The following is a 26949-nucleotide window of genomic DNA, read 5'->3' on the forward strand; positions in this document are numbered from 1 at the left end:
TTGATATGATGCACTCAAGTTTATTGTTGTGTTTAGGGGGCATTTGGATAGAAAGCCACAAAGCCAGAAAAAAAAAGCTTAAACTTCAGGCCAATAACGAAGAGAATGGAAGAGTATGAGGTTGAATTTGCCCTTTAAATTAGGTTGGGTAAAGTTTTAGAAACTCAAAACTCTTGTTTTCTAGATAGACTTTGGTTCCCCCTATCTTAGGCCTATCCAATGACCAAAAGCAAATCGGGCGTCAACTCATCAATCCCCGATCTTCTCTATCGCATAAATAGAGTTTCCAATTGTAATGGTTTTCTCCTTTATAGTTTTATAGCTTTTTTGCCAAACGCCCCCTTAGTGTTTGTCTCCACCATAACCACGAACTGCACTTTCAAATAGAAATGAAAGTTTGCAATATTTTTTCATCTCCACAACAATACAATGAAACCTACAAATTCATAACACCAAGTCACACGTGTCAAAATACAAAAGCTGGAGCGATCAAGTTATGAATGTGAAAATTTAATAGTAAAACAACACTCTAAGTTTGACTTTTTATGTAAATATCTATCTATAAGATGAGTAGATGATCTCTATATACTATCATTAAGAAATCAAGTTCTATATAAGAATAGACATGTTATATAACATCGTCCATATATTGGTCTTTATCTATTACCACCCTTTACATGAATCAAGATTGATGTGCACATTCATATACACTCATTCCGCTAAGACTAAGACAGCCCAACCATTTACATATATATTAAATTTCAAGTAACATATTGTAGTAAGCCAGTAACAATGTAGTAATTTGAAATATATATATATATATATATATATATATATATATATATATATATATATATATATATATATATATATAAATATATACACATATATATATGACATATAAAGAAGCCGAGGAATGCATTTTACACATACAAACAGCAATAAACATTGATTTTTTATATAAAACATTATAAGTAATGGATTGAGAATCATGGAGAAAAAACCATCATGAAAAAGAAGGAAAAGAAAGGCAAACATTATAGGAGACATGAAAAACATGAATACCCGATGAAGAATAGCTGAGATTTAGTTGCGTTGCTTGCCAAAAAAATCAAACCATGAATAAATATTCACCTCTTGAACTTTTAAGATTGAATTTAAATTTTCCTAAGAGAGTTTGAACAGACAAAGACTTTATTGATGCTTGGTTGCACATAGATATCGAGTCCCATCTCTACTGCTTTGAGTTCCTAGTACAATATTGATCTCTTTGACCCTCCTCCTATGTAGGTAAAAAATACATTTCCCTCGTGATTTATTGACATGTTGACTGTGCACAAAGTGTCCTTTAGCGAAAAATCTCAAGTTCAACTGTAGATTGAAAAGTTAATATCAGATTACTTAAAACATAAGCAATTAACTACAAAGGGAAAATTTACTTCCTCCGATTAGTAGATCTACAAAAATGAATACACATGGAATCATAAAAAGAAATATGAAAAAGCTATATACATAATAACTTTAATTGGTATCAAAGACATATAGTTCTCCAATCTCATTGACCTATGGACATGCAAATTAATATTTAAAGAAATTCACATTTTCTATATCCTACTTAAAAAAAATTCCTCTCCCGAAAGCCTAAAAGGCCTCAAGTATATATAAAGACCAACTCTTCTTTTATGTTTAAACTTTGTAGATAACCAAATTTTTGGTATAAAAATAAGCTGTTGGAAAGTTATAGATCCATAAGAATGAAGCCATAACGAAAATAACATTTGTTGAACGTTGCACTACAATGCTTCAACTGAAAGGTGTATGTAGTTTTGTGCAATAAGCTGCATTGTGATAGTAATTACTGTAGTTCATAAAAAAAAACAAACATACTAAATGCCAATATAATATAAAAAGAAATATCTAAAGGCCACCCTATATATCATTCTTCAGCTGTGGTTGTTGAATTCATTGCTCTCAAAATCAATGTGCAACCTTGCTCCACACTTCTCATTGTTTCCCCCTGAAATGAATTGAATCTTCCAGCATCACCTAAAGAATTTAATCGGTGAATGGTATGATTTGATTCACAATAGGTCCAGAACGGACATGGCAAGCCATGAAGACATTGAGAAGAGGGTTAACAGTGATGATGCAAGTGATATTAAAACACGATTAGTTACTTCATATAAAAAATTTAAAGAACATAATGGCATTAGATACGAATAGTATTATACTTTATTAAATCAAGATTGTTCAAAGATCCATTTTCCCAAAGAATTCAGAAACTCTTCTCATTACTTATATTTGAAGTCCGTCAAAAGTAAATATACGGAATATGGCCTAAACCAAAAAGAAAAAGATAAGGAAAGAATACTAAAACCATTTTTATGTACCTCACCCAAACAATGTTTGGATGGCCATTTAATTGAGATGCTAGCTATATATAGTGAAACATCTATATACCAAACAATGTTTTGATGGCCATTTAACTAAGATGCTAGCTATAGTGAAACATCTATATACCAAACAATATTTGGATGGCCATTTAACTAAGATGCTAGCTATAGTGAAACATCTATATAAGATAGCTTTTACTATGTATGTATGTGTTAATTCTCCACAAAACCTGATGTACCACGTGACATCCTATAAGCATTTTGATAAAAAAACATGTTAATGTCAGTAAACCATATCTAGCTTATCAGTAAGCTTCAATTAAGAGTTTAGTTTAACCCCCAAATGTGTTCCTTAACTACGTCAGGTCCTGCATAACTTAATTAGTTTATTTCAATGATATTTGCGAATATCTGGTATGTATATAGCTATGTTACATGGATACGCCATATTTCACAAATAATCCATGTCATAACACACGCATTACACATTTTGTATGTAATATACCTCGGTTTTTTATATTTTTGCCGTGTCGGACACTTCAAATCCATGTCGAATCTGGACACGTATTTGTGTCAATGTAACTTAGGTATATAGCAATTATTTATCCTAGGAATCGGATAAGAGTTTAGAAAGAGTCGATTGTTATTAAAGGAACCTAAAGCTCCTTCAGAAACAACACCACTAATTAGAGAAATCAACCACCCACTTGATGGGATAATTACAAAGAATAGTACATGTGCACATTATACCATATTGCATTGTTGCATTGACCCCTGACAAACCATATTACGGAGTAAAAGTTCTATAAATATGTTCTAAACCATTGGTGTTACCTGGTAGTAAGTGGTTTTTCACCTCCAGTTGGAATCTAAACAAAAGCATTATATGCACTCATTATTGCATTGATCCCCTCCTTTCGATAGGGTTTCCAAAAGCTTTCTTGTTATTAGACTTAAAGAGGAAAAGTGCTCTTTTTGGAGGAGGCTTTATACATAAAAATATTAATTGCAATTAAATTGGCTACTACAATGAATAAAAGTGAATCAAAACACTGAAAAGTCTGAGAAAACAAAGAATAAAAAAGATAAATAATAATTAAAAAAAATAAAGTATTTAAATTAGAACAGATAAAGAACTTATTATTAATAGTTAATGCAGAATAAAGAACTTATTATTAATAGTTAATGCAGACTGATGCTATTAAGAAGAAGATAGAGAGCCATACTTTTTATTAAATTGAATTTCCATAGATGCAGAGATGAACCGGCGAGGTTCTGCAGACCTTTTCGCCCACAGTGAGTAAAGCAGAGCTTGAGAAAGTCAGAGAACCATAAAAATTAAGAAGAGTGGAGCATGAATCCCTTTTCCCATTACTAATTGTGAAACTCAAAACATTAAGTCCAATTGCTCAATATTCGAATCAATTATTCCTATGGGAAGGTTTCCCCATACTTGTACTATAATTATGTAGAAACTTTACAGAGGCATTAGAGCAAGATGGAATGGAATTGGAGATTTGTTTGGTCAATGGTATTTTGGAATATTTTATCGGTCATTATTATAGTTACCATGACTATAATAAAGTTACCAATGCATTCTGATGCACCTATAATGTTGAACATGAGCTAGTTGCTGAAGGGTGAAAATGCATAATGTATACTTACCAATACATACTTGTATAAGTGCTACTATACTTGGTGTGTGTAAACCCACTCATAATGCAATGAAACACCCAAATATAAATAATTAATGCTATAAAACTACAATGTTTTTTAGCTCAAAATACTCGAACTTTAGGCAGTAGCCAAATAGTTGGTACTACTAATATCATTTGAACACATTGTACGTGTCATCTAACAGATTAAGACGTGCCTATTCAACAATCATCATGACTGTAAAGTATTCAATCTCGAATTTACAAAATTGTCAAACCCATTTCACATGAAAACTATAAACCCATTTCACATGATCAATAGGTATAAATCCAAATTAGTCACAGCCCATATCCTAATTTTTGTTACGCTACAGATTCCTGGATTACGTAAACTTTTTTCAGAGAAATATTCAGGGAATTGAAAAGATATCATAGAGATAATAACTAAACCCTGCAAAGTTTAGTACAACAGAAACCCAAAATATTTAAATCAACAAAAATTGTGGAAATTCTACTCGTATTGTACCCCAATAAATCATATTAAATCAAAAGAAGGCCTATTTTGGCTATCTCTAAGTATTGAAACAGTTAACTGGTTCTGTTAGAACTGTACCTAAGTCCATAAACATAAAAACAATAAAGCTATGCCCCCCATCCATCTCGCCTAAAGCAAATGACTGCAAACTAAAGCCTCCATCAACGAAACGCCACTCGCCAATTAACATAGATCAGAGTTAATGGTTCCTCGGTCGGTCAAGTAGCTTGATCTTAATAATGCATATCAAAAGCGGGATAGCCACAACAGCCCAAATCCAATTACACCAAATACCCTCCTTTCTTCTTCATAGCATTAGCGTAGAAATAAGCCTATTAGTACCACCAGCGATGTACACTCTAGCATTGGCTACATTAAGTTCAATGTCATCCATTTGTTCACCTTGTGCATCAACCAAAGACTTTGCCATATCAAGGAAAACTTGTGTAACTTCGGTTAAACTCCTTTGAATCTCCTTAATTGCTTCCTGCCTCTCCAAATTCTCTAAATCCAATGCAGTATGACCCGGCCAAACACCTTAACTTGTCCATTCACAGATACCAACTTATCAATCTCTTCATCAGTTGCTACTTTACCGGTAGCATTATAATACCTCCTCTTCAGACCTTTATGTTTTGTAACAATCCGGTTTCTCAATGCCTGAAAATCATTCATCATGTCTCTTAGTTTAATTCTTAGACCATTTGTGGCCGACATCCATGTCCTATCAACATGACTACCTTCACTATAGTAATAATTTGTTTCTTCATTGTAAAATGTTTATGCCTTGGTTTGGAATTTGTTACTCAAGTAATCCCCTATATATTCCTGTCTTACATCCAACAAATGGGAAGGAAAGCAGAGACCATAATCCTCTCGGCCCACTTGAGCTCATTCACCATTTGAAACCTTCGGAATAAGTCTAATTAATTTGATTAGGATGTTGGCGTTGAATATTATCAAAATCTTATGAGTGCAACATTCTCTGACAATGAACTGCCCCCTGATTTATGCTTTATATACTCTAACAAAACAGTTTAGGGACTGCAAAACACACATTTAATAATAAACAGAGTGCGAGAAAGAGAACGCGAGATTTTTTTAACTCCATAAGCGCATCTATCATTAAGCTCAGTAAAATAGAAGAAGTCGCACAAAAGTGGCCAAAATGCCAGCTAATTTATTTCTTCCTCTAGTTGAACCTAGAATACATTGAACCCTTTCCTCATTTATCTAATGCAAAAACTTGCAAAAAACTTCACCCTTCTATTGAGTTACTTTGGCCACGGTAAAATCTCTGTGGCGATAGCGGTTCAAAGAACAATACTTCAAAGTTTTTAATGAACCATTTCCGACTCACTTTGGATGGAGACCTCAAGTCAACCCAACAATTTTTGAAAAGGAGGCAGTTGATACATGAAAGATGAACGAAAGGTAGAATATGCTAACTATGGAAGTGAGATGAAGTCCATTGATACCGGAAAGAACTCTGAAACTATGTGAACTTTATGCAATTGCGTCATATCTTTATCATGGAGAACGCTAATGGAACTACTTGGGACGTCTGTCATTGGGTAGATGGTTTTCCCTCAATATCAACTCAGTATGTCTCTCCTATGCTCAGTCTTCGCCCATAAAGATGAGACTTTAGTTCTTGATGAGATTGATGAGTTATTAGAGCTCATGAAGAAGACATGGTCAACACTACATTAGACTGGTCAAGAGATTCCAATCTTACTTTAATGATCTTCCCCTTGCGAAGGACAGTAACCATATTAGAATCCATTCGATCTTTTAACCCTCGAAGGACTTTGGCACTGTGTGTCGATTTCGTCTCTTCGTTTAATTCTTGAAGATCAAGAAGTAGAGTGGAAATCACTTCCATCTCAGTATTTACAGCACTGACTTCTTCAAAGAATTGAGTAAGGTTCTACCAAAAGCGCAAGACTAGTTGCTGCAATAGAATAGAATGCTAAAAAAAAAAACAAAAAAACTACATATTCTTTAGACTGAATTAGATTGGGGGGAAATCAAAAAATAAAATTTTAGATTTGAGGTTTTCTTTTAAACTGGATAGAAAGAAAAAAAACCATAGAGGTTGAGTACGGTAATAGGTTTTCGGTAGAATATGTATAAGGTTTATTTAATTGTTATTTTTGTTTTTTTTTTTTTTTTTACTTTGAGGAGTCAATAAAAAATTAAGAATAGATTAGGGAGATTTAAACAAATCTGAGGAGGTGTCACTAATTATTATTCCATCCAATTTTTTATGAGCCAATCATATTGTTCATGGTGCAAAATAGAGCGATATGGTGAGGAGAGAGAATGTGCGCGAGCTTTTATATATATACATAGATAGAAAGTGCTTACCAATAAGATAGCATCCTTCGTTGAGCGCCACAAACACCTATCTTCCTGGTCAGTTATCACCACCGTTTCCAAAAGCATGGCCAAGTCGGCATATTGCTGCACCTCCCAATCGTTGCTACCGTTCCTTAGAAACAAGTTCCACGCCATTTCAGTGTTTACAAATTGTGCATGCTCATGGATCAAGCTCCTTTTGTTATTAGATGTTTGGTAAATATGAGGAAAAAGTTCAGCCAAGGACTTATCACCGACCCAATTATTCAACCAAAAGAGACATTTGTTACCACTACCCACTTTGAACTGAATTCCTTTTTTGAAAGTGGGTAAGACACTAAAGATACCTCTCCACAGGCTACATCCATAGGGTTGGTTTACACTATTAGGCCACTAGCAATGTTGAGCATATCCATACTTCGCGATAATCACTTCACGCCACAGGGAACCCTCTTCTGTTAAGTACCTCCATAACCAACGACCTTTAAGAGCTTAATTCATTGTTACCAAACTTCGGATCCCCAGACCACCTTCCTCCTTCGATGCACAAACCTTTTTCCATTGGACAAGATGGTATTTCCTGTGATTTTCTATAGAGCCCTATATGAAATCCCAAATCCGTCGCTCAATCACTTCAGCCACGCTTTTTGGAATTGAGTACTAGTTAGGATCAGCCTTACACCTTTAGATAGCATTCTACTACGCCATCCTCCTAGACGTCTTTGTACATTCTCAATAACTGGTTCCTACACCCTCCTATTCTTGTAATTAGCCCCTAGTGGTAGCCCCAAATATCGACAGGGTAAAATCCCAATAGAGCAGCCCATTACTTGTGCCAACGAATTCATGTTATCCACCTTACCCACTTCGAATATCGAAGTCTTTGACATGTTGGTTTTCAGCCCAGAAACTGCTTCAAAAATGAGAAGAAGAGCTTTGACTACAAGCAGCTAGCGAATCAAGCTTCAATCAAGAACAAAGTATCATCGGCAAACTGAAGCACTGCTATCTCTGGACCATTAACTGCTGGTTTGAACCCTTTTATGTAGCCCAAAACCATTGCTTTCGTAACCATCTTGGTGAGAGCTTCTATTACTATATTGAACAAGAATGGCGAGATTGGGTCACCTTACACAAACCCCTTTGATTTTTGAAAAATCCGGTTGGTGCGCCATCCACTAGAGCAGAGAAAGAAGTTGAAGTAATGCACCTACGAATCCAATTCCGGTATCTCTTGCCGAACCCCATCTTTTTAAGTAATCCAGAAAAGACCAGTTTACATGATCGTAGGCTTTCAAAATATCAACCTTACATAGGATGCCATTCTCTTTGTTCTTCAGCCTAGTGTCAATGCATTCATTTGCAATCAGTGGCCCATCCAAGATTTGTCTACCACCTATGAAAGTGATTTGTTGCATTGAAATAATAGATGTCAAGATAACACACGGCACCGGTTGCAAGCACCTTTGAAATTACCTTATAGATACCTCCCACCAAGCTTATCGGTCCGAAATCAGGAGTGAAAGGGTGCCCACCTTCTTAGGTATTAGTGTGATAAAAGTTGTGTTATTTCTTCTATCCAAAGTTGCATGATCCACGAAATTCTTTAATCACCGCCATGATAGTCTTTTCGAGAAAATGTCAAGACTTCTTGAAAACACACATCCGAAAACCATAACCATCGGGCCCGTGTGCTTTATCACCCCTAGTTCGAGATAACTCCAACACTTCTTCTTCAATGATTTATGCTTCCAACCCCCCTTGTTTGTTCCTCGATAACACATTAAACTCCAATGCATCTAAGTCGGGTCTCACTAATGGGTCTTCGGTAGAGAGCTACATAGTATTCGACTCACGTGCTCTCTAATACAATCTTTGTCGCCGACCTCGCCACCGTCGATCATTAAGCTATTGATCTTTGTTGATCTTGTTTCTTGCATTGGCGGTTTTATGGAAGAAACTTGTGTTATTTTCCCCCTCTTTAAAGTACTTCGTTCGAGATTTTTGCCGCCAAGAAATCTCTTCCTTTCTCATCAATACTTGTAGTTCACATCTAAGGTTCGCTCTATGAACCTCATCATCTGATGACAAAGATGATACTTCCTCTTTATGATCCAGCTCATCTATTTCCTTCAATTTGTTTTTTATAAGTTGATCCACTCTCCCAAAGCAATCCCTGTTCCACACCTTCAACTTGTTCTTTAATTCTTTAATCTTGCACCACCAAACAAAACTTGGAGAGCCTTCAAAAGAAAAGGACAGCCACCCACTACACCATAACAGGCATTTTGTAACATCCAGAATTTTACAACAGTAACGGATATTTCTGTTACAAGCTTACTAACGGTTGTATCTGTAACCTATTACTATATTTGTTACTAAATATCGGACAAAAAACTTAAATTATTTGCTAACAATTGTTTAGGGCCTTAAGTGACAATTACTTCCGTAACTAACACTAACAATGAAATATCGAAATATAAAAGATAATGGAATATCGTGTTTCAAACTTTTCGATTCGATCGACCCCAGAAAAAAAAGTTCAGTAGCTCTCTTTCTCCTTCTCACGCCTGTTAGGGTTCGGGAGAACTCAAAAGATGGAGACAAACCCGTAAACCCGACCGTTCTCGCTCCTTTTCTCTCTCTCTCTCTCTCTCAACTCAACTCAATACAAATTTATTTTTAAGTAATATCTACGGTTTCTTTTCACTTCAAATTGTTCAACTTCGTTTGGTTGCAATCGCTGTGGATGCTGATGGCTCTCCTGTTACAGTTTCTTGGAGTGGTGATGCACGGAGAAATATCATTGTGTGGATGGATCATAGAGTCGCAAAGCAAAGTGAGCGAATTAATTCTAGTAACTCACCTGTACTGCAATATTGTGGTGGTGCTTTATCCCTTGAGATGCAACCTCCAAAGGTACAATGTTCATGTCGTTTAACCGTTCAGTACCTAGCTGTCTCTGTTTGTATCTTTCATCCTTTTGTATCTTTGTCCATTATGGTTATAGCTATTCAAAATTGTAAATAAAGGATATCGTGTTTGAAAAATTTATGTTTGCTTGTACTGTTTGTTTACTCCGGGTTTAAGGAACTATATGCATTTTATGCTTGGAATTTAGTGATTTAAAAGATAATGGTTGATGGAAAATTCCTGCCCTTGCTTTGCTTTCTCGATTGGCTAAAGTTGTCTTTCTAGGTATGTTCTTACTCCGTGTTTTCCATGGGAACTTATACTGATTTTAATTATGGGTTCTTGTAGTCACCCATTTAAAGAAAGGGTACATGGGATAACTGAGATACTGACTTGGGTTGCTTCGCTTTTAGCTATTTCTCTCAGAGTTGCCATTCGATTAACCAAGATTACTTTGGTTATAGCTTTGTATTGATAATTTAATTTCACCCATTGTAGATTTATCATCTACTTTTTTCCCTCCTTAATTTCCTTGTGCCTTAGATGAATGGAGGAAATAGTGAGTTGTTTACAACAGGAGTTGTTATTGTGTTCTAAAAGAATGTTTCTTCATGTTTTACTGATTGAGGTTGTAGTATAAATGAGGACTATTTATTTGATTCTTCTAGGGATAATCGTTGTCGACTTGTTAAATTGTGGAGGTTAAGAGTGCATTTAAAGAGTTGCTTCTATTGTCAGTAAACCGTTGTGTGCCTGTGTATCAATTCTAGTTTTCCTTCATTTTGTTTTTCTTGTAGTTTTATTGGAAACCCAATTAGTTGTGATGGCCTGATGGGGACATTTATATTGGTAGATTAAAATTCAGTTAGCTAGTTAAGGTGTCTTCCGATTTCTGATTGAAGGAGAAGTATATTTAATTGTTTGTAGTCATTTTACAGTTTCTTATATATTGTTGTCTTTGTTCAAATACACAATTTATGAACCAATTGTGAGAGAATCATTGTGATCCTGCAGGTATTGTAAAAATATCATGAGAAGACTATCCAAGTTTTTTGGGGTTCTCGGTTGCCAGGTGTGTGTCTATTTCTATATGGATTTGTTAGGGTTGTTGCCCTTTTTTTTATATGGTTGGCAAATTAAGAAAAGTTCTTACTTCTTCGGAAACTTATGTTACCAGGGGATGGGATACCTATGGATAAATCTTATATACAGTAAGTGGAGATCTTTAATCTTAGTCACTGAGCATTCTCCTTCACTTATATATTTGAAAAGGCTAACCTTAACAAGTGAAATGACCTAAGTCGAAGTTTACCTCTCTTGCAACTTAGTTTTGACTTAAGTTATTACTGTTATATTTAGGTTTATCATTGTGGATATATGTTGTTTATTCCTTCATTTGTGTCGTGCTTGCTATATTTAAGTTCACCATGGAGTAAACTTAAATAAATAATGAATAATATTTTCTAAAGCAACTATCTTATATGTTTGTGAGCTTCTGGATGAATCTAAACATAGGGGCAACAACTGGTTGTTAGATTTGGACACAAGAATAGGTATTGTTAGTATATTTTACTAATTTCAGATGTCACTGATATGACACTTGGTTCCTCTTTCATTAATTAAGGATAAATTATAGGGAAGGGCACCGTGGAGTAAACTTAAATAAATAATGAATAATATTTTCTAAAGCAACTATCTTATATGTTTGTGAGCTTTTGGATGAATCTAAACAACTGGTTGTTAGAGTTGGACACAAGAATAGGTCTTGTTAGCATCTTTTACCAATTTCAGATGTCACTGATATGACACTTGGTTCCCCTTTCATTAATTAAGGATAAATTATAGGGAAGGGGCAATTGGATACGTTTAGTCCTTTTATATAAAAGGCTTTTAGTACTTATATCTAATACATATTGCTCTTTTCCTTTTACCAGCAGATCTTACCACACTTCTCGTTGGCCTTATTATATATTGTTAGTTTTTGGTTTCATGTGTTCCATTTTGTTTCGACTTAGTTGCATTTTTACATTGACCGTGTTTGAATGTTCTCTCTTTTGGATAGGTTTTGAAGAAATTTGAGAAAGTAGTGACAAGAAAATAGTTTCTGCCCATCTTTGTCAAATCATAGAGATTTATATCTTATGTTCTGTTAAGGTAAATTTCTTCCCTTCATTTTTTCGTTTGTCTATATTAATAACCAATTGTGTCTGTATTTCATAATTTATAGATATTAGAATGTGAGCTTTACCTAATGTAAAGTCCATGATAGAACCATTAGGGATCTTTTTTTTTTTTTTTTTTTTTTTTTTTTTTTTTACATCGATGTTTTGTCACCTTTAGTTGGACTAGCGTGTAATTCTTAGCATTCTAACCATTTTCTTGAAATTTTTGTGCTTAACAACATGGTTTTGTAGTAGAGTTTAGATGTAGCATGTTGTTTAAAGGTGGGCATGTATCTTGTATGGTGAGATTACAAATATAATGGGAAGATAACTTTAAGTGAGTAGTCAGCTTTATGATATTGCTACCATTCTTAGCAAGGTATTGCTACCATTACTTAATTTGGTTGCAAGGTTTAGTTTCAAGTTTCCTTGAGTACACTACACCAAAACTACCATTTTCTAACAGTGCTAATTTTACATCAGTAACGGTTATATATGTTACTAGCTTTATCACGGAAATATCCGTTAGTAAATAAAACAATCGTTAGAAAATATCGCAAATAATAATTTTAATAATTTTGATTAACTTGGTCACGGTTAGTGCGGTATTGTATAACGTTTGTATCCGTGAGTAAAGTAATAAACCAATTAAAGAAATAGCGAAAAGGAAAGAAAAGAAAGAAGCGGGCAATTTTTGGGTAGGCACCCATCTCCCCCTTTTGATTCTCTCTCTCATTGTAAACCCTAGCTAACAGTTAGAACAATGAATTTCATCGCTCCCCGGTAAACTCTCTCTCTCAATTGACCGAAATGGAAATCCGTCGATCTCGGATTTCGCTGTAATTAGAATCTGGATCTCGATCGAGCAACTATTTCAGTGAGGAGGTTGGCGATCTTGTTAGGCATGGAGAAGCATTCTTAAAGGCTATTCCCAATTGCGTTGGTTAGATTAGGTAAGCTCCCTCTCGTTCTCTTTTCTATCCGTGTTCTTCAAATTTGGTAATACGGTGGTTTAATTTCTTATTTTTTGTTCCAAGGTTTTTTAAAGAGTGATTTTTCTCCAAGTGATTTTTAAATTATTGAGAGAAGACTTTTAGTAAACTATCATGTGTTTTCAATTATAAATTCCTTTCCTTTTTCCTTTATCTCATATTTGTAGTGTTTACTTATTGAAGGGTGTTTGTCTACTGGTTTTGCAATAGTTTCCCTGTTGCAGCTAAGTCTAACTTTGACGTAAAAAGTTAAATCTTTATTGGTTTAACAGCTAGGGTTAGAGCTTCTTTGTGCTGTTTTGATGTATCATGTGTATATTAGACTTTAATGACTTTGTTTCCTTAACAAAATGAATGAGGTTTTTTTGTGATATTCCGGTTAGGGAAAAACAGTGAAGAGAATTATTAGAACATTATAATCATGACAAAGATAAAAACAGTGAAGAGAATTATTAGAACATTATAATCATGACAAAGATAATCTGTTTATATGTTACGAGGTTATGAGAGTCTCAAGGAATACGCCCTTAATAAACATTTGATGGTTGATTTTATTTTATACTTTTGTGGCTATAAATTGAACATGTGTTGGTTTGGTCTTCCCCATGTTGGATAGTTTATATGTTATATATGCACCTAAGACTCTAAGGCACCATGAATATCCTAATGAATATACCCCTTATTAAACAATTAAGTGGCTTTATTTTCTACTTTCCAATGGGTCAACATGACTGCAAAGAGCTAATCCACTGCTTTACCCATCCATTTAATACAACTAGAGGTGTTGTTTCAAGAAATTAACTACATGAGTGGCATTTTTGTGCATTTTCGGGTTGTGCAGGGCTCCACATCTAACATTGTAGACACAGTATTGCAAGGAGGAGCTTCTCGCCATCTCTCAATGGCTGATATAGTGACTCCAAGTTTGAAGGAGGTTACTAGGTGGTGTTAGGACATAGTAGATAATGTCTATATTGACATGGTACACTTGATAGTCTTGAAACTTCATGATCCAATTTCTTCTAATTTTAACTTGGTAGTTGCATCTCAAAAGTTTCCCAAGAGATTTGGGAACTCTCAAATAAGGTTTTTGTGAGGTGTCATAAAACAAAGGTTCAGAAGAAAATCGGTTTTGTGAAATCCTCGATGCAAGTTATGGTCCTTCATTGCCCTGGATTAGTAGCAAAAATGGGGATTAGATGTGACATTGGTGATAACTCAACCGGATCATAGGCAGAGTAACACTTGTTTCAAAGAGTAATATCTGAGTTGATAATTTTTGCGATCTATATATTGGTGTATATTATTGTATTCAAAGTATGTTTTAATCGGCAATTCCTTTTTAAAATTGCATTAAGAGTAAAATTTTATGATGCGGAGGCTTGGTTTGAGCATAGTTTCGGACATACATATATAGAATTTGGGAATATGAATAACCTCAAAAAATTATTAGAATGACAGTTTGTCCCGTTATTTTGTTCTATTTTTATCTTTTTTTTTATTGAAAGATGTCTTTATCTTCCCGTGAATAGAACCCTCTTTTGTTGTTATTCTATGCCTCTAACAAAGGTGCCCTACTCTATATACCTCCATCATATATGGCTTCATTTTCTTTTCTTCCCAGATTGGATCACTTCTTGCCATATAGACACTAATTAAATTACCGATGTTTTTTCGAATTCCCCGACGCGTCTCCATGGTAAAGATACAATCACGGACTTAAATTATTTCCCTTTCCCTTTTTGAGTCCAGTGTTAGTTTTGCGTAAATTTTAGACTTCAAGGGTGACTAACCGACTATCCTCCACTTTGTTGAGCCTTAGTGTTGAGTTTAGGCATGTACTAATTCTTGGCTTTCGATTCGATTTATTTGCATGTTATTGTGTGGAGTTGTTAGTGTTTGAAATCCTTACTCCATGAATGTTTCGTTTTGCTCTAGAGTTTGGTCGAAGAAAATGGACAAGATTGGTCACAAGACATAATTTCGCCATCTTTCTCATAGTAATGGAGGTTTCATATCTCACATATTCTATTAAGGTAACATATATGTTTCCATATAGCTTAATGTCATTGTAGAGTCAACCTTGTGTATGTGTATTTCTTATGCATTTAAATGCGCCCATCTTTCTTTTGCATCTTAGTGTTTCGTTTCTTAGTAAGTGGTGAGTCACAAAGGAGCTAGTGTGGATTTCCCTCGTAGTGTATTAATGCACCTTCAAAGTAAATTACTTAGTAAGTCGAATTAGAAATTAGAGATCTCGTGAATTCTAGTGTGAGGTTGGTTGTTTATTTTCACTCAAGTTATATTGGTTGTACATGCCTTCTTCTTTGGAAGTTAAAACTTGATAGAGGTATTTGGAAGTTCTCTACTTAATATCTTATCATTTGCAAGCTTAGTTATATTAAATATGGGGTTCCTGAATGGAAGTGGGTAGTTTGTTGTAGAAAAAGGATTCTCTTGTTGGAGCTGAATTGGATATTTTAATATTGAATTAATCTTTGGTGCTAATATAATGATAGTACTCATGGGTTGGAGTACAATAGGGACAATATGCCAAGGCTTTAGATATGACACAGAAATTTCCTTACACTTACAGAATGATTACTCAAGGGTATTTAGGTTTCTTAATTAAGTGGTCAGATAGCCTTAAATATGTTTTGGTTTGCAAAAGACAAATGTGTAGTTCTTGGGTTAGTTAGAAATCGATACCCTACTGAACTTGCTCTTGGGGGGGGTTTGTTTAATATATTTTCTTAGCTTATGCAGATATTGTATACTGTTGCATGCAACTTCTTGTACATAGTATCTTGTTCTTGCTTCTTTGGACCATCTTCACATTTAGTTAACTCTGTCATTTCTTTTATATTCACCGAAGTGACTAGCAAATGCATCCAAGAGCTTAGGTATGCCGTTTTCATAACGGCTATCCCCTTTTTCTTTTCCTCGATAACTAATGAAATTTGTGTACTTAGGTGGCTTCCGCTTGATGTTGCAAGGATATGAGGACGCCATTGGCTTGAACCGTTGCTCTCACCCAGTTCTAGTTCAGACATACTGACATTTGCACCGTCAAATAATCCTTCCTTTCCTCTCTTGAATGTGGTTAATATAGCAAGGTATTTCACAGACTTTCACATTTACCTTCGATATAGATATGTCCGCTAAAAGTGGCTTAAAAAATTGGTCTGTATTTATTTGTACCTGAGTTTCTTTTGAATGGGCACACACAAAATACACCTTGAACTACAAGCATAAAAACCCGATAGGGCCGAAGTTTTACTGGATTTAAAGATTTTGTTGGACCGGTCTATGCAGAGTGTGGGTTGCAATCCTTTACCTCCTGTGAAGTGATGTTTGTGATGTCGTCTAGAGAGCATGCAATCGTAGTAGGGAAGGTATTTGTTATATTCTCTCTCTGTCATCTTATTACTAATCCCTCCTTTTGTTGCTATTTATTCACCTAGCTCCTTCTACATGTTTGAGATTAGCAAGAATACCATTATGTATTGAAACTATACAACTAGAACCTATATGCCTATTATATTGTACGGACTAGTATTTTGGTTGTGTTGTGATTGTTAGGGGTTGGTTTTGTGTTGGGTTCTTTTTCAGAAACTACAATGCAAGTACTCATGGGTTAAGTTGGAGTATAATGGTGACAATATGCCGAGGCTTTAGATATGATGCAGAAGTTTTCTTACTATTACAAGAATGATTGCTCAAGGGTAGGTAAGTGGTCTTAAAACAGTTTTTTGCTTTGGCGTTTACCCAAATTGTATTGCCTATTGAGAGGTTGTTGCTTGTTGCCATTTTTTCGATTTCTCTCTTAAATGCTTTTTGAGGCCAAAAGTTATCCTTTGTGCAGGTTGTTGTTTTGCTGCAACTGTGGAGCCTTTTAAATGTGCTCTCGCTTCATTTCCTACTTAAACAAATCATTCTCTTTACTTGAAGATAATATGGAGGAATGTTGAAAGGCTAGATTATGAAACGTGACTTTGCTCGTTTATGTTTGTTTATATATGTCGTTGAAATGAATCAAGGAAGGAAGTAGGAAAACTTCTTTAGCTTTAGTTTTTATGTTTATGTAAATTGGGATTTGGGTGGATTGGAGGCTTTGTTTCTATGTAAATTGGGATTTGGATTGGTGGATTTGTTTCTATAAAGTTTAATTGGTTGGTTTTTCTTGTTATTCTTTTTTGTTGTTGTGGAGTGTGATATATTATGTAAGATGGAATAATCAGATCGGGGCTAGAACTATAAGTGCAGGGTGGAAACAATTTGATCCCAGAAATTATTTTTTTTTTCCAGGTTTACAATTTAGTAACGGATATATCCGTGACATACCAAATCATTTTTCCCGCTAATTATTAGAAATGTAACAAATGCATCCGTTAGTGACTACAACCCGCCAAACTTTACTCACATTTATATCCATTATAAACGACCAATTTGATTGACATTTATCTGTTACAAATATTTATAGTAACGGATATATTCGTTAGTAAAATTAATTTTAGTAACGGATATATCCGTTAGTAATTTTTGCTTAAGTGACTGTAACACCCCAGAGCTAACGAATATAAGCGTTAGTAAAAATATAAGTAACAGTTATAACTGTTGGTAAATGCCTCTTTTGGTGTAGTGACCACTCCTCCATGAGAGTAATCAACGTAGGGTCTTCAAACCACATGAGCTCAAATTTGAAGGGAATAGGGCCTCTTTGTGAGTGAGAGTTGTCCAGAACTATCACCCTATGATTTGAAATAAACTTGGGTTGTGCAAACTCCTTTGCATTCGAAAACTGATTATTTCATTCAATGGATGCAAGAAAACGATCAATGCGACTAAGACCTCTTCTATCAGACCATGTGTAAAGTGCACCATTCAAAGGAAAATCAATTAAGCAGTTCCTTGTAACAAAATCATTGAACAATTGCATAGGCCTTGTGATTCTACATCCTCCAACCCTTTCATGACTAAAACGGACAAGGTTAAAGTCCCCACCCAAACACCACGGCAATTGAGACCATGCCCTTACATCTTTGAGTTCTTCCATGAAATGATACCTGTTAGTGTTGTCATTAGGACCGTACACACTTGTCAAAAGCCAAGAAAAACCAGTCAACTTCATAGTACATTCCACATAAAGAGAATATGCCCCGTGCAGTTCATCCACATGTAGAGAACTACAACACTTCCATTACATCTGAGTCCCAAGCAATAACAATACCCCCTGATAAACCAATAGCAGGTACGTGAATATACTTCCACGGATGTCTCCACAGATCCCCGAGCACTATATTTGAATCCATTCCCAACTTTGTTTCTCAGACAAGGAGAGCTCTGAGGTTTATTTTCGTTCATAACCCTCCGCACATTATTACAAGTTTCATCATTACCAAGACCCCTTACATTCCAAGAAATCAGTTTAATCAACATGATCAACGTCCCATTGCGTACACTTGGTTCCACACTCAACTGGTTCGGTTCCATAAAATTTTCCTTCGCTAACTCACCGAAAAGTTTTTCCAACCCCATTCTTCCTGTTCGAGAAGAAATACCCAAATTTCTAGCTATAGGGACAACCATAACCTTTATCCAGTCATTGATATCTTCCAAATTCTTGCAATTATATAATCTTCCCGCCAAAACTCCGACATCCATTGAGCGAGTCTGTGAAGTGTTGACCCCATCAACCTGATTTTGATCTTCTTGTTCTCTCCTTAGATCCGAAAATGGACGAAGCACCGGCTGGGACGTTTCTCCTACTTCGAGCATTGGAGTGGAAGGATGAGACTGTATAGGTGGTGACTCCCTCGTGTGCTGGTGGGGGAGCAAAAGAAAATTCGCTAAACTGTTGCTGAGAAATCTGATTTTCGAACACCACTGGTCGGCATGGGTCCGACACCTCTCTACTTGGCCTTTGACCCCTTTCTTGGACTTCTTTCTGTTCTTGCTGGGCCTGCAATGACCTTTCCACCTCAAAAACCCATTGGACCAAGAAAACGGTTCCCACTCAGCGTATCTATTGACTACTCTGCTGGGTGGATTATGCTCCCTTCTTCGAGCCCCATTGGCCTGGCCACTCACAACCGCATTCGTACCTGATCCCTCTGGCCCATCATTGATAGTTTGTGCTATGTCCAACACAAAAATCGAACTAGTACTCCCACTTTCTAAAACTTCTCTCAATCCATCTACCATATGAGCGACATCTGTTAGAAGCTATGGTCACGCGTCCCATCTGCGTTATATGGTGTGGGAATAACATTCCCATCACAAACAAATTCAAAATTTGAACTCAAGGAAATTCCCCCTCGTCTCTCTTGTGAGCCTGGTGAATCCACGTGATTGCTAGAACATGCAGGTGAGACCGCATGGTGGCTTGGACCCGATCGGGACTACAGAGGTATTCTTTGGTCCACCTGTCTGCCCTCAATCCTGGAAACTGCCATCTCATCGATCCTATTCTGGTCATCCTCTCCGTACAGTTCTTCTTCCCCATTGGGAAATGGCCTTTCTTCACTGCCATCGAGCTCAATCACCACCCAAATAGGAAACACGTACCCCCTCTCCTCCACGTTAAGAATGCGAGGGTCACTACCAAATTCCTTCACTTGAACTTTCACCCTTATACAAGAGCTACACCAGTTGAGAGATTCTTCGTCTATTTTCACCATCTGACCGCACTCCTTGGCCAATAATTCAGCTATTCCACAATTTCTCAAGTGTAGGGGAACTCCAAAGAATTTAATGTTCGCCTCCTTTGCTAGCAAGACAGCATTGGGGATTGATCCCACCTCAAGGTTCCATCTACTAAACTGAATTTCACCACCCTAGAACTCCAGTGGTGGCATCTTAGCTAATCTCTCCGCTCCCTGTTCAGTGTTTGCTTCCCCCCTTCCGCAGTTTTAAAATTTGCCAGTTTGCACACATCCATAAGATTCTGTTCTACCCATCTCCAGTCAGGGACGCCTCTTGACGATTTACACAGCACAGTAGAGGACCACCAAGAGGCATTCAACACCATTTGGTTAGATCTTATCCTTATGGTAGGTCGTACAGTTTCCCAGGTTTGCTTTGCGCCGCTAGTAACCTCCATTGCAGCTTGATCATTCTGTGTTTGGACTAAAAGAGGGTTTGAAACCCTTCCTTCAATATGTGGTCTGGTGTTTTGGTGCGGGTTGGTGGGTTCCAACAACTTTGTTAATGTCGCTCCCACTTCAGCCCAACCCTCTCTATCTACCCCGGCAGGAAAGCATAAGGTTTTAAGTCTACCTTGCCTGACTCTGGGAATCATCAACAAGTTTATGAAGTCACCCCTTCTGTTAGTACACACTGACCCAATCATTTTTATATGTGACCATCCCAAAAAGAAACTGGAGTTCCTTTGTTTGGTGATTCCAGAGAGCATTAACAGAGGAAACTGCCAAGCCATCTTGCTCCCTTTAGAGAAGTGGAACACTGAAACACCCCTTTGCCTCCACGCTCCGTCAAACTCACCTCAACACCATCGGAAGAGCTACCACCACAAAACTCCGTCTTCAGCCACTTCCAGTTCTAGTCATTGCATCAGCTCTTTCTCTTTCTCTTTTTTATCAATGAACTCAAATTACATTCTTCAGTAAACCTGGTCTGTTGGTGCCCTAAGTACTAAATTCTACATATCAAAGATGTTGAAGACATTTTTGTCGAGTACACAGAGGTTTGTGTCGCACTTTGTGGAGCCAAAGTAAAAAACATCAGTGCTTATAGGGAGTCATTTCATTTTGCTCCTACCAAAAATGGGTTTGAGTGGTGTGACAACTGTCAAGTCCACATCAGTTATATGTGAGTGGTAGATTATCATGAACGCCAGCTCCTCTACAACCGGTTGGCGGTTGAAAAATTAAACCTCTACAACCACCTTCATCCAATGTTAAAAGCACATGAGGTCGTTGACACAAGCAATATTAACAAGATGACCGGAGCAATTGGGTGTAGTGCCAGATCCTAACCCTCGGGTTATTTGGGGTTTCCACTTGGTGCACCTTATAGGTCTGCTATGTGAGGACCTGTCATTGGAAGTTGGAAGGGTGACAAGGTCGTTACCTTTCAAGAGGGCGAAAGTGATTTTTAATAAGAGTCCTTTATCTAGCTTTCCAGTGTGTTTTGTCTCTTTTCCATATGCATAAAAGAGTGGTCAAAAGGGTTGAAAGGATCATTAGCAATCTTTTGTGGGATGAACCAAGCAGAACCATTAGGTACCATTTAATTAACAGGACAATTGTATGTTTATCTAAGAGAAATGGGGGACTGAGGTTGGGTTACAGAAGATCCAAGAGTTTAACTTGGCCTTAATGGGGTGGCTCAAGGGATTTAGGGAGGAGCTTGATATGTTGTGGAAGCAACTAGAAAAGTGGTCAAATCTGGATTCTGCGAGACCAACCTAGGCTGCTACAGTGGTCTAAGTTTGGGACCTTATGGGTCTCCAAGCAGGGTTTCAGAGTGAGATCAGGTATGGACTAGGAGAGGGGACTAGAGTCATTTTGGGAGGATAAATGCGTAGAAGGAGAGACCACTTTTCTAAGACTTCTTAAGACTGCCATATTAGTTTTCAAAAGTTGCCCTATTAGCAAATTCATGTGGTTAAAAATGAAAATTTTGGTTAGGATATTGTAGGTTTGTCCGTCCTCTGCTAAGTGGAGGCGGTTGTTGCTAAGTGAGACTCGATAGAAATGATTGCCTTTGGGTAATAGGCAAGGATGGGAGGTTTCTAGCCAAATCTTTTAATTTTTCCATGTGTCCTCATCTCCCCGTTAGTCCCCCAAGGTGACTCAAATTGCCTAGCACTTTAACTTGGTCAGTAAAAGTACATTGTCATGTCTATTTATCAGTTTATGTGCAACTTGTAATATAATTTTGATCATAGATAACCTTATTAAGAGGATTAAAATAATTTTGATCAGTTTATGTCCAACTTATAATATACTTGGAGACTTTCTATCCGGATTTAGTATGAACTTGCATGAAAACCATTTAGCAGCTTGTTCAAGTATAGCCTCCTTGCTTTGAAATCCATAAACTTCTACCCTCTGGAAGCTTGATGTATTAAGTAGTTGGAAGTTTAATTTGGTATGAAAGCTTTGGTTATAATAGATCTTGTGTTTGAGTCTATCTAGCAAATTGTTTTACTGAGAGTAAGTATTGGGAATTTTTATGACTTCCATGTAAATGTAATTGCACAAAGTTCCCCCAGCTATAATAGATAAAGTGTGTTTTTACTGATGTGGAGTGTTGAGATTGTTCCTTTTTGGTGTAATTGTAGATTTAACACAAGCAAAGAAATATGTATTCTTAAAATGAAATAAAAGAGTAGAGATAGCGAAGATACCTTTGGGCAACATAATAAAGATGATCGTCTGAAAGATAGAGATGTTCAGGGAAATCCAAACGGGTTATGTGTTCAAATTTGTCATCCAACCCTTCAATAAGCATCTTCAGCAATTTCATCAACTGATAACCTTCATCATTACCTATATCTTTTAATCGTGCTAAGCTGAGACAACCTTTCCGTCTACAAAACAGCTTAAGACTAGACATTGATCGCCATGATCGACAAACAGAATAAGTGGTTTGAAACAAACACTTGCGCTCCACTTTACTGAATATCATTAGCATGATGTCTTCGGGTAAGTCCTCCCATCCAACTTTTCTTTCTTTCTTCAAACTTTTCTTAGCCTTCTTCCTCATAATCACCTTTTATTTGGGTTTCACACTACGGAGACAAACCGTATAGCTTATTAGGGTGACTTCGGATAATCGGATCGGATAAAGGGCTTTCCAGTTTTTTTCGGATTCCAAATCCCGATCCAATTTTTTTATCCGAATTCGGAACGTTTGGAAAATCGGATTTTTTTTTTGAAATTTCGGAATCCACAAAATACAGAAGTAAATCGAATCCACATTATTCTTAAACGGAAGGCCTATATTTTAAATCGGAAAGTTTAAATATCCATATCCAATGTAATACATATCATGATCCATTAACTAATCCATATCCATATCTATTTAATACATATCCATATCCATATCCAATAACTAATACATATCAATTAACTAATCCATTGTTTTTTTAGAATTTGTTTTTTTTTTATCCCATGCATACATTTGAAATAATGAAATAATCGTAGTTTTTGTTTTTGTTTTAGCATAACACATGAAAGGACAATTTTAATTTATATTAAATTAGAGAGCAGACCAAATTCAGGGTTAGTTTGGTAAGAAGGCAAGTAATTATTTTTCAAATAGAGACTATTTTAAAAACTTTGCTGATGTGGCTCACTATGAACATCTTGGGAGAAACGGATATTAATATAGGTAGGATATGGATTCTCTTCATAATAACTATTTTTCATATAAGAGCAAGTCCAATGGAGCCATGGAGAGCTGCTAAAAGGTGTCACATATGCTTTTTAGCAGGCCCAACCATATTTAGCAGCCCAAAACAAAAAAACCATTCCAATCACACTTTTTTAAGAAATTGTTAAGTTTTGGGAGAGACAGATTTTGGGGTCAGATGTTAAATTAACAGCAAAGATAAACTCGCTCTCTGACACTCCATACACTATAATGTACGAACCGATTTTGGGGTTTAATCTCCCTGGTTGATACATGATCAGCATAAAAACCCCCTCATTACGTACTAACCCATAAAAACCCCCTATGTTTTTAAAATACCCAAATAGACCAAAATACCCCCCACACATAAAACCCTAGATCTTAAACTTACCTTATCTCTTTCTTCTCGCGCTTTCTCTATTCCTGTAAACTCTAATTATCCTGCAAAAATGAAAAAACAACCAAAAAATAAGAGAGAAACACCCACTAAAACAAAAAAATCGAAAGTTTCCAAATCGAAATCAACTACTAATAAAAAAAAAAGACCAAATCGAAGGTAAAAATCATTTTTTTTTTCAATTTTGTTTGTAAAAATCTAAGGTGAAAATGCTTAATTTATGATATAAATATGCATTTTCATATATATATATATATATATGTGTGTATGAATTCGTATTTTCACAAGTGAATTTGTATTTGCATATTTGAAATTTGTATTTGGTCATCTTTTGAAATTTGTATTTACATATTTGAATTTGTATTTACATATACGAAATTTGTATTTACATATTCGAAATTTGTATTGCAGCAGGACGTAAAATTTACTGGTTCTAACAAGGTATTTCGTTCTTCTCAAGATTGCTAATGCTAAAGCTTGTACAAGATTTGAAGGGAAGAATTAGGGATATTCATATCACCAAGATGAAAGAAACTCCTTTTGGTCATCTGTTTATGGTTTTTGTCGATGGAAAGGTCGATAGTAGAATGTTAGAGAAACCAAGCCACATCATTATAAAGTTGTTAGCGACTTGGTGCAAGGAGAGGCAAAAGTTTAAGATAGGAAGTAAGTTTGTGTCTTTATGTCCATCTAATGTGGCTGTAACTTTTGGGCTTCCGGTGATGGGGAAAGTTGTTGTTTTCCAGTCAGGAACGAGAATAGACGAAGCTATTTCTGGATCACCATTCCTGTTGAGACGTTTCTCTGGAGTTAACAAGATAACAACAACGGTTGTAAAAGAAATCTTGAACCAGATTATAGATTCAACAGACCCTACGGACATTGAAGATGTGGTGAGACTACTCGTCATTTTTCTGGTGATGACAGTATTTGTAAGTAGTGGTGCGAGTGGAATAGCTTGGTCCTTCCCAAAGCATGTTGAGACTTTGGAAGCTATATGGAGTGTGTCATGGGCTGCCTCAGTTCACTCAGAACTGATTGAAAAAAATTCAAAAGTGGGATAGCAGTAGTCCGTTCAAAATTTCAGGATGCATTATTCAGCTTTTGGTAAGTTTAGTTTATTTTCTGACATATGCGTAGTTATATTTTCATAGCATATGTCACCTCACATGATAAAAGAGAATATGCATTTGCATATGCATGTGTCAGATGTCATATGTCATATGTTGGTAATATAATAACATGTCTGTTTTCGTATGTAATTTTGTTTTCACATATGCATAGTCATGTTTTCATAGTCAAATGGAAAATATATGTTCCTGACAGAGCCTGTAAGCACAGTGCACTCTTAGAAGCTATATCGTACATATATATTTATAGACTTTGGAACCTGTTACGATTTTCTATGTTCTCCACAAACAATTGAAAAAGTGCTTACAAATACAAATGAAGAACAAGAAATTAGAGAGTAGCATACCATCTTTATCAGCAATTTGTATTTTGAGAAAGATAGTGTCATCCTCTTGGTTCATCTTTCCTGCAATTTTCATGTCTGTACTCCCTGTTACATCAACTTGCAATGATGGCATGAATCAGACTTTTGAGTGCATTATCATTGAGCATTGGTCTTTGTATTCCAGTCTTAGGAACATGCTTCAACTCTCCTTCATCGAATGCGAGAAATGGATCTAGCTTGCAAAAGCTCCTTAGTCGACAATCTTTTTGACACGACAAATCTTTGATATAAACTAAATCTAGATGAAATTAAACTAAGATGTTTTCATAGTCATGTTTTCATGTTTATGTAATTTTTGATATAAACTAAGAGGGATGTTTTCTGGATTGGTCATTCAAATTTGTAGATGAAATCTAAAAATTTTGTCACCTAACTGGGTCTGTATTCCTGAAAATCTAGTTTGTACAACGCCAATTATAAACTTATCATTGATCAGTCAATTAGTGTTTTTGGTGGAGATCTAGTTTTACTTTTAGCATAACATTATTTTTGCCAGAATTCATGTTAGTCGGCAAATTAGAGAGTTAGTTAGGGATGACCGACCACATTACTATATATATGAAACTACAATTTTACATATGAAAATAGAAATTTACATATGAAAATTGAAATTTACATATCCAATGCAGATGTCATATGTCATATGTTGGAAAAAGAATTATATGAAAATGTTGCTAATACAAATTCACATGTTATGTGCAGTACTTTTTGTGTGAGCATGTGAAACTTTGTGAGCCAGTCCGCGAGACTTGCTTCCCACGGATTGCAAAGTGGTCGATGGAACGACTAGCGGATGAAGTACATACCAAAAACTTTCAAGCTAGAAAATGTTCCTAATTGCAACATCAAAGTAAAATTAGAACTGGCCGAGGAAGAGAAAGAGGCATTATACCCTGAACACCACCAAAGTGAAGCTGAAAGCTTGAGGAGGGAAAATGCTGAGTTGAAGAGGGAGAATGAAGAGTTGAGGAAACTTAGTAAAGATTTAAGGGGTGAAATTGGTAGACTGACAAGAATAGTTTGTGAAGAGAGTCTAGAAGATATGTTTGAAAATCACGAACATAGAGATGTAGATATGGTTGAAGGGGTAGAGAACAGAGATGTGGATTTGGATGAAAAGGAAGAATCCGAAAAAGAGGAGGGCAAAAGAGAGTCCGAGTTATCCGAGAAAGAGTTGGCTGAAAAGGAAGAGTTGTCTGAGAAAGAGACATGTGGAGAGTTGGCTGAAAAGGAAGAATCTGAGTTGTCCGAGAAAGAGTTGGTGAAAAGGAAGAGTTGTCTAAGAAAGAGACATATGGAGAGTTGGCTGAGTTGGCTGAAAAGAAAGAATCCGAGTTGGATGGAGAAGAGGAAAGCAGCGAGACAAAGTCAGATGAGGAGGGAGGAAAAAGGTGAGGGAAAACCTAACTCGATGGTTAAGAAAGTGAAAGAAAGGGAGCGGATGAAGAAAACATCAACAATATATGAGTTCGGAAATCTTAAGAAGCAAAAAAGGAATACTAAAGTTGCTGAATTGGATGATGAACCAGTGATTGATGCAGATGATTTCGAGACTCCACCACCCCCGCGCGTAGGAAAGCCTATGTCAAAACCACATTCAACTAAGCTGTGGAGTCTACTTGATAAAAAGAAGTTGCCGTTGGTG

At 36.1% G+C, this 26949-nt stretch overlaps 1 protein-coding gene and 4 long non-coding RNA genes across 5 annotated transcripts; 2 read left to right on the forward strand and 3 right to left on the reverse strand.

The window, feature by feature from the left end:
- Positions 1–256: 256 nt before the first annotated feature.
- Positions 257–22872, reverse strand: LOC147481185 (uncharacterized). The gene is made up of 3 exons (XR_015204241.1): positions 22385–22872; positions 1066–1371; positions 257–436 (listed from the first exon to the last, which is right to left on the reverse strand). It is a non-coding gene; the product is annotated as an uncharacterized LOC147481185 (long non-coding RNA).
- On the reverse strand, positions 1753–9933 carry LOC147481186 (uncharacterized). Its single transcript, XR_015204244.1, has 2 exons — positions 9811–9933; positions 1753–2017 (listed from the first exon to the last, which is right to left on the reverse strand). It is a non-coding gene; the product is annotated as an uncharacterized LOC147481186 (long non-coding RNA).
- Positions 4891–7100, reverse strand: LOC147481187 (syntaxin-112-like). Its single transcript, XM_086576181.1, has 4 exons — positions 6954–7100; positions 6287–6513; positions 5121–5328; positions 4891–5085 (listed from the first exon to the last, which is right to left on the reverse strand). The coding sequence occupies exons 1-4, from the start codon at positions 7098–7100 to the stop codon at positions 4891–4893; spliced, it is 777 nt and encodes a 258-aa protein (XP_086432307.1).
- Positions 9765–13924, forward strand: LOC147481188 (uncharacterized). Its single transcript, XR_015204242.1, has 2 exons — positions 9765–9863; positions 10872–13924. It is a non-coding gene; the product is annotated as an uncharacterized LOC147481188 (long non-coding RNA).
- Positions 14949–16375, forward strand: LOC147481189 (uncharacterized). Its single transcript, XR_015204243.1, has 3 exons — positions 14949–15047; positions 15984–16127; positions 16327–16375. It is a non-coding gene; the product is annotated as an uncharacterized LOC147481189 (long non-coding RNA).
- Positions 22873–26949: the final 4077 nt, after the last annotated feature.

Source organism: Coptis chinensis, chromosome 8 (genome assembly GCF_015680905.1).
Source record: "Coptis chinensis isolate HL-2020 chromosome 8, ASM1568090v1, whole genome shotgun sequence".
Lineage (NCBI taxonomy): Eukaryota > Viridiplantae > Streptophyta > Magnoliopsida > Ranunculales > Ranunculaceae > Coptis > Coptis chinensis.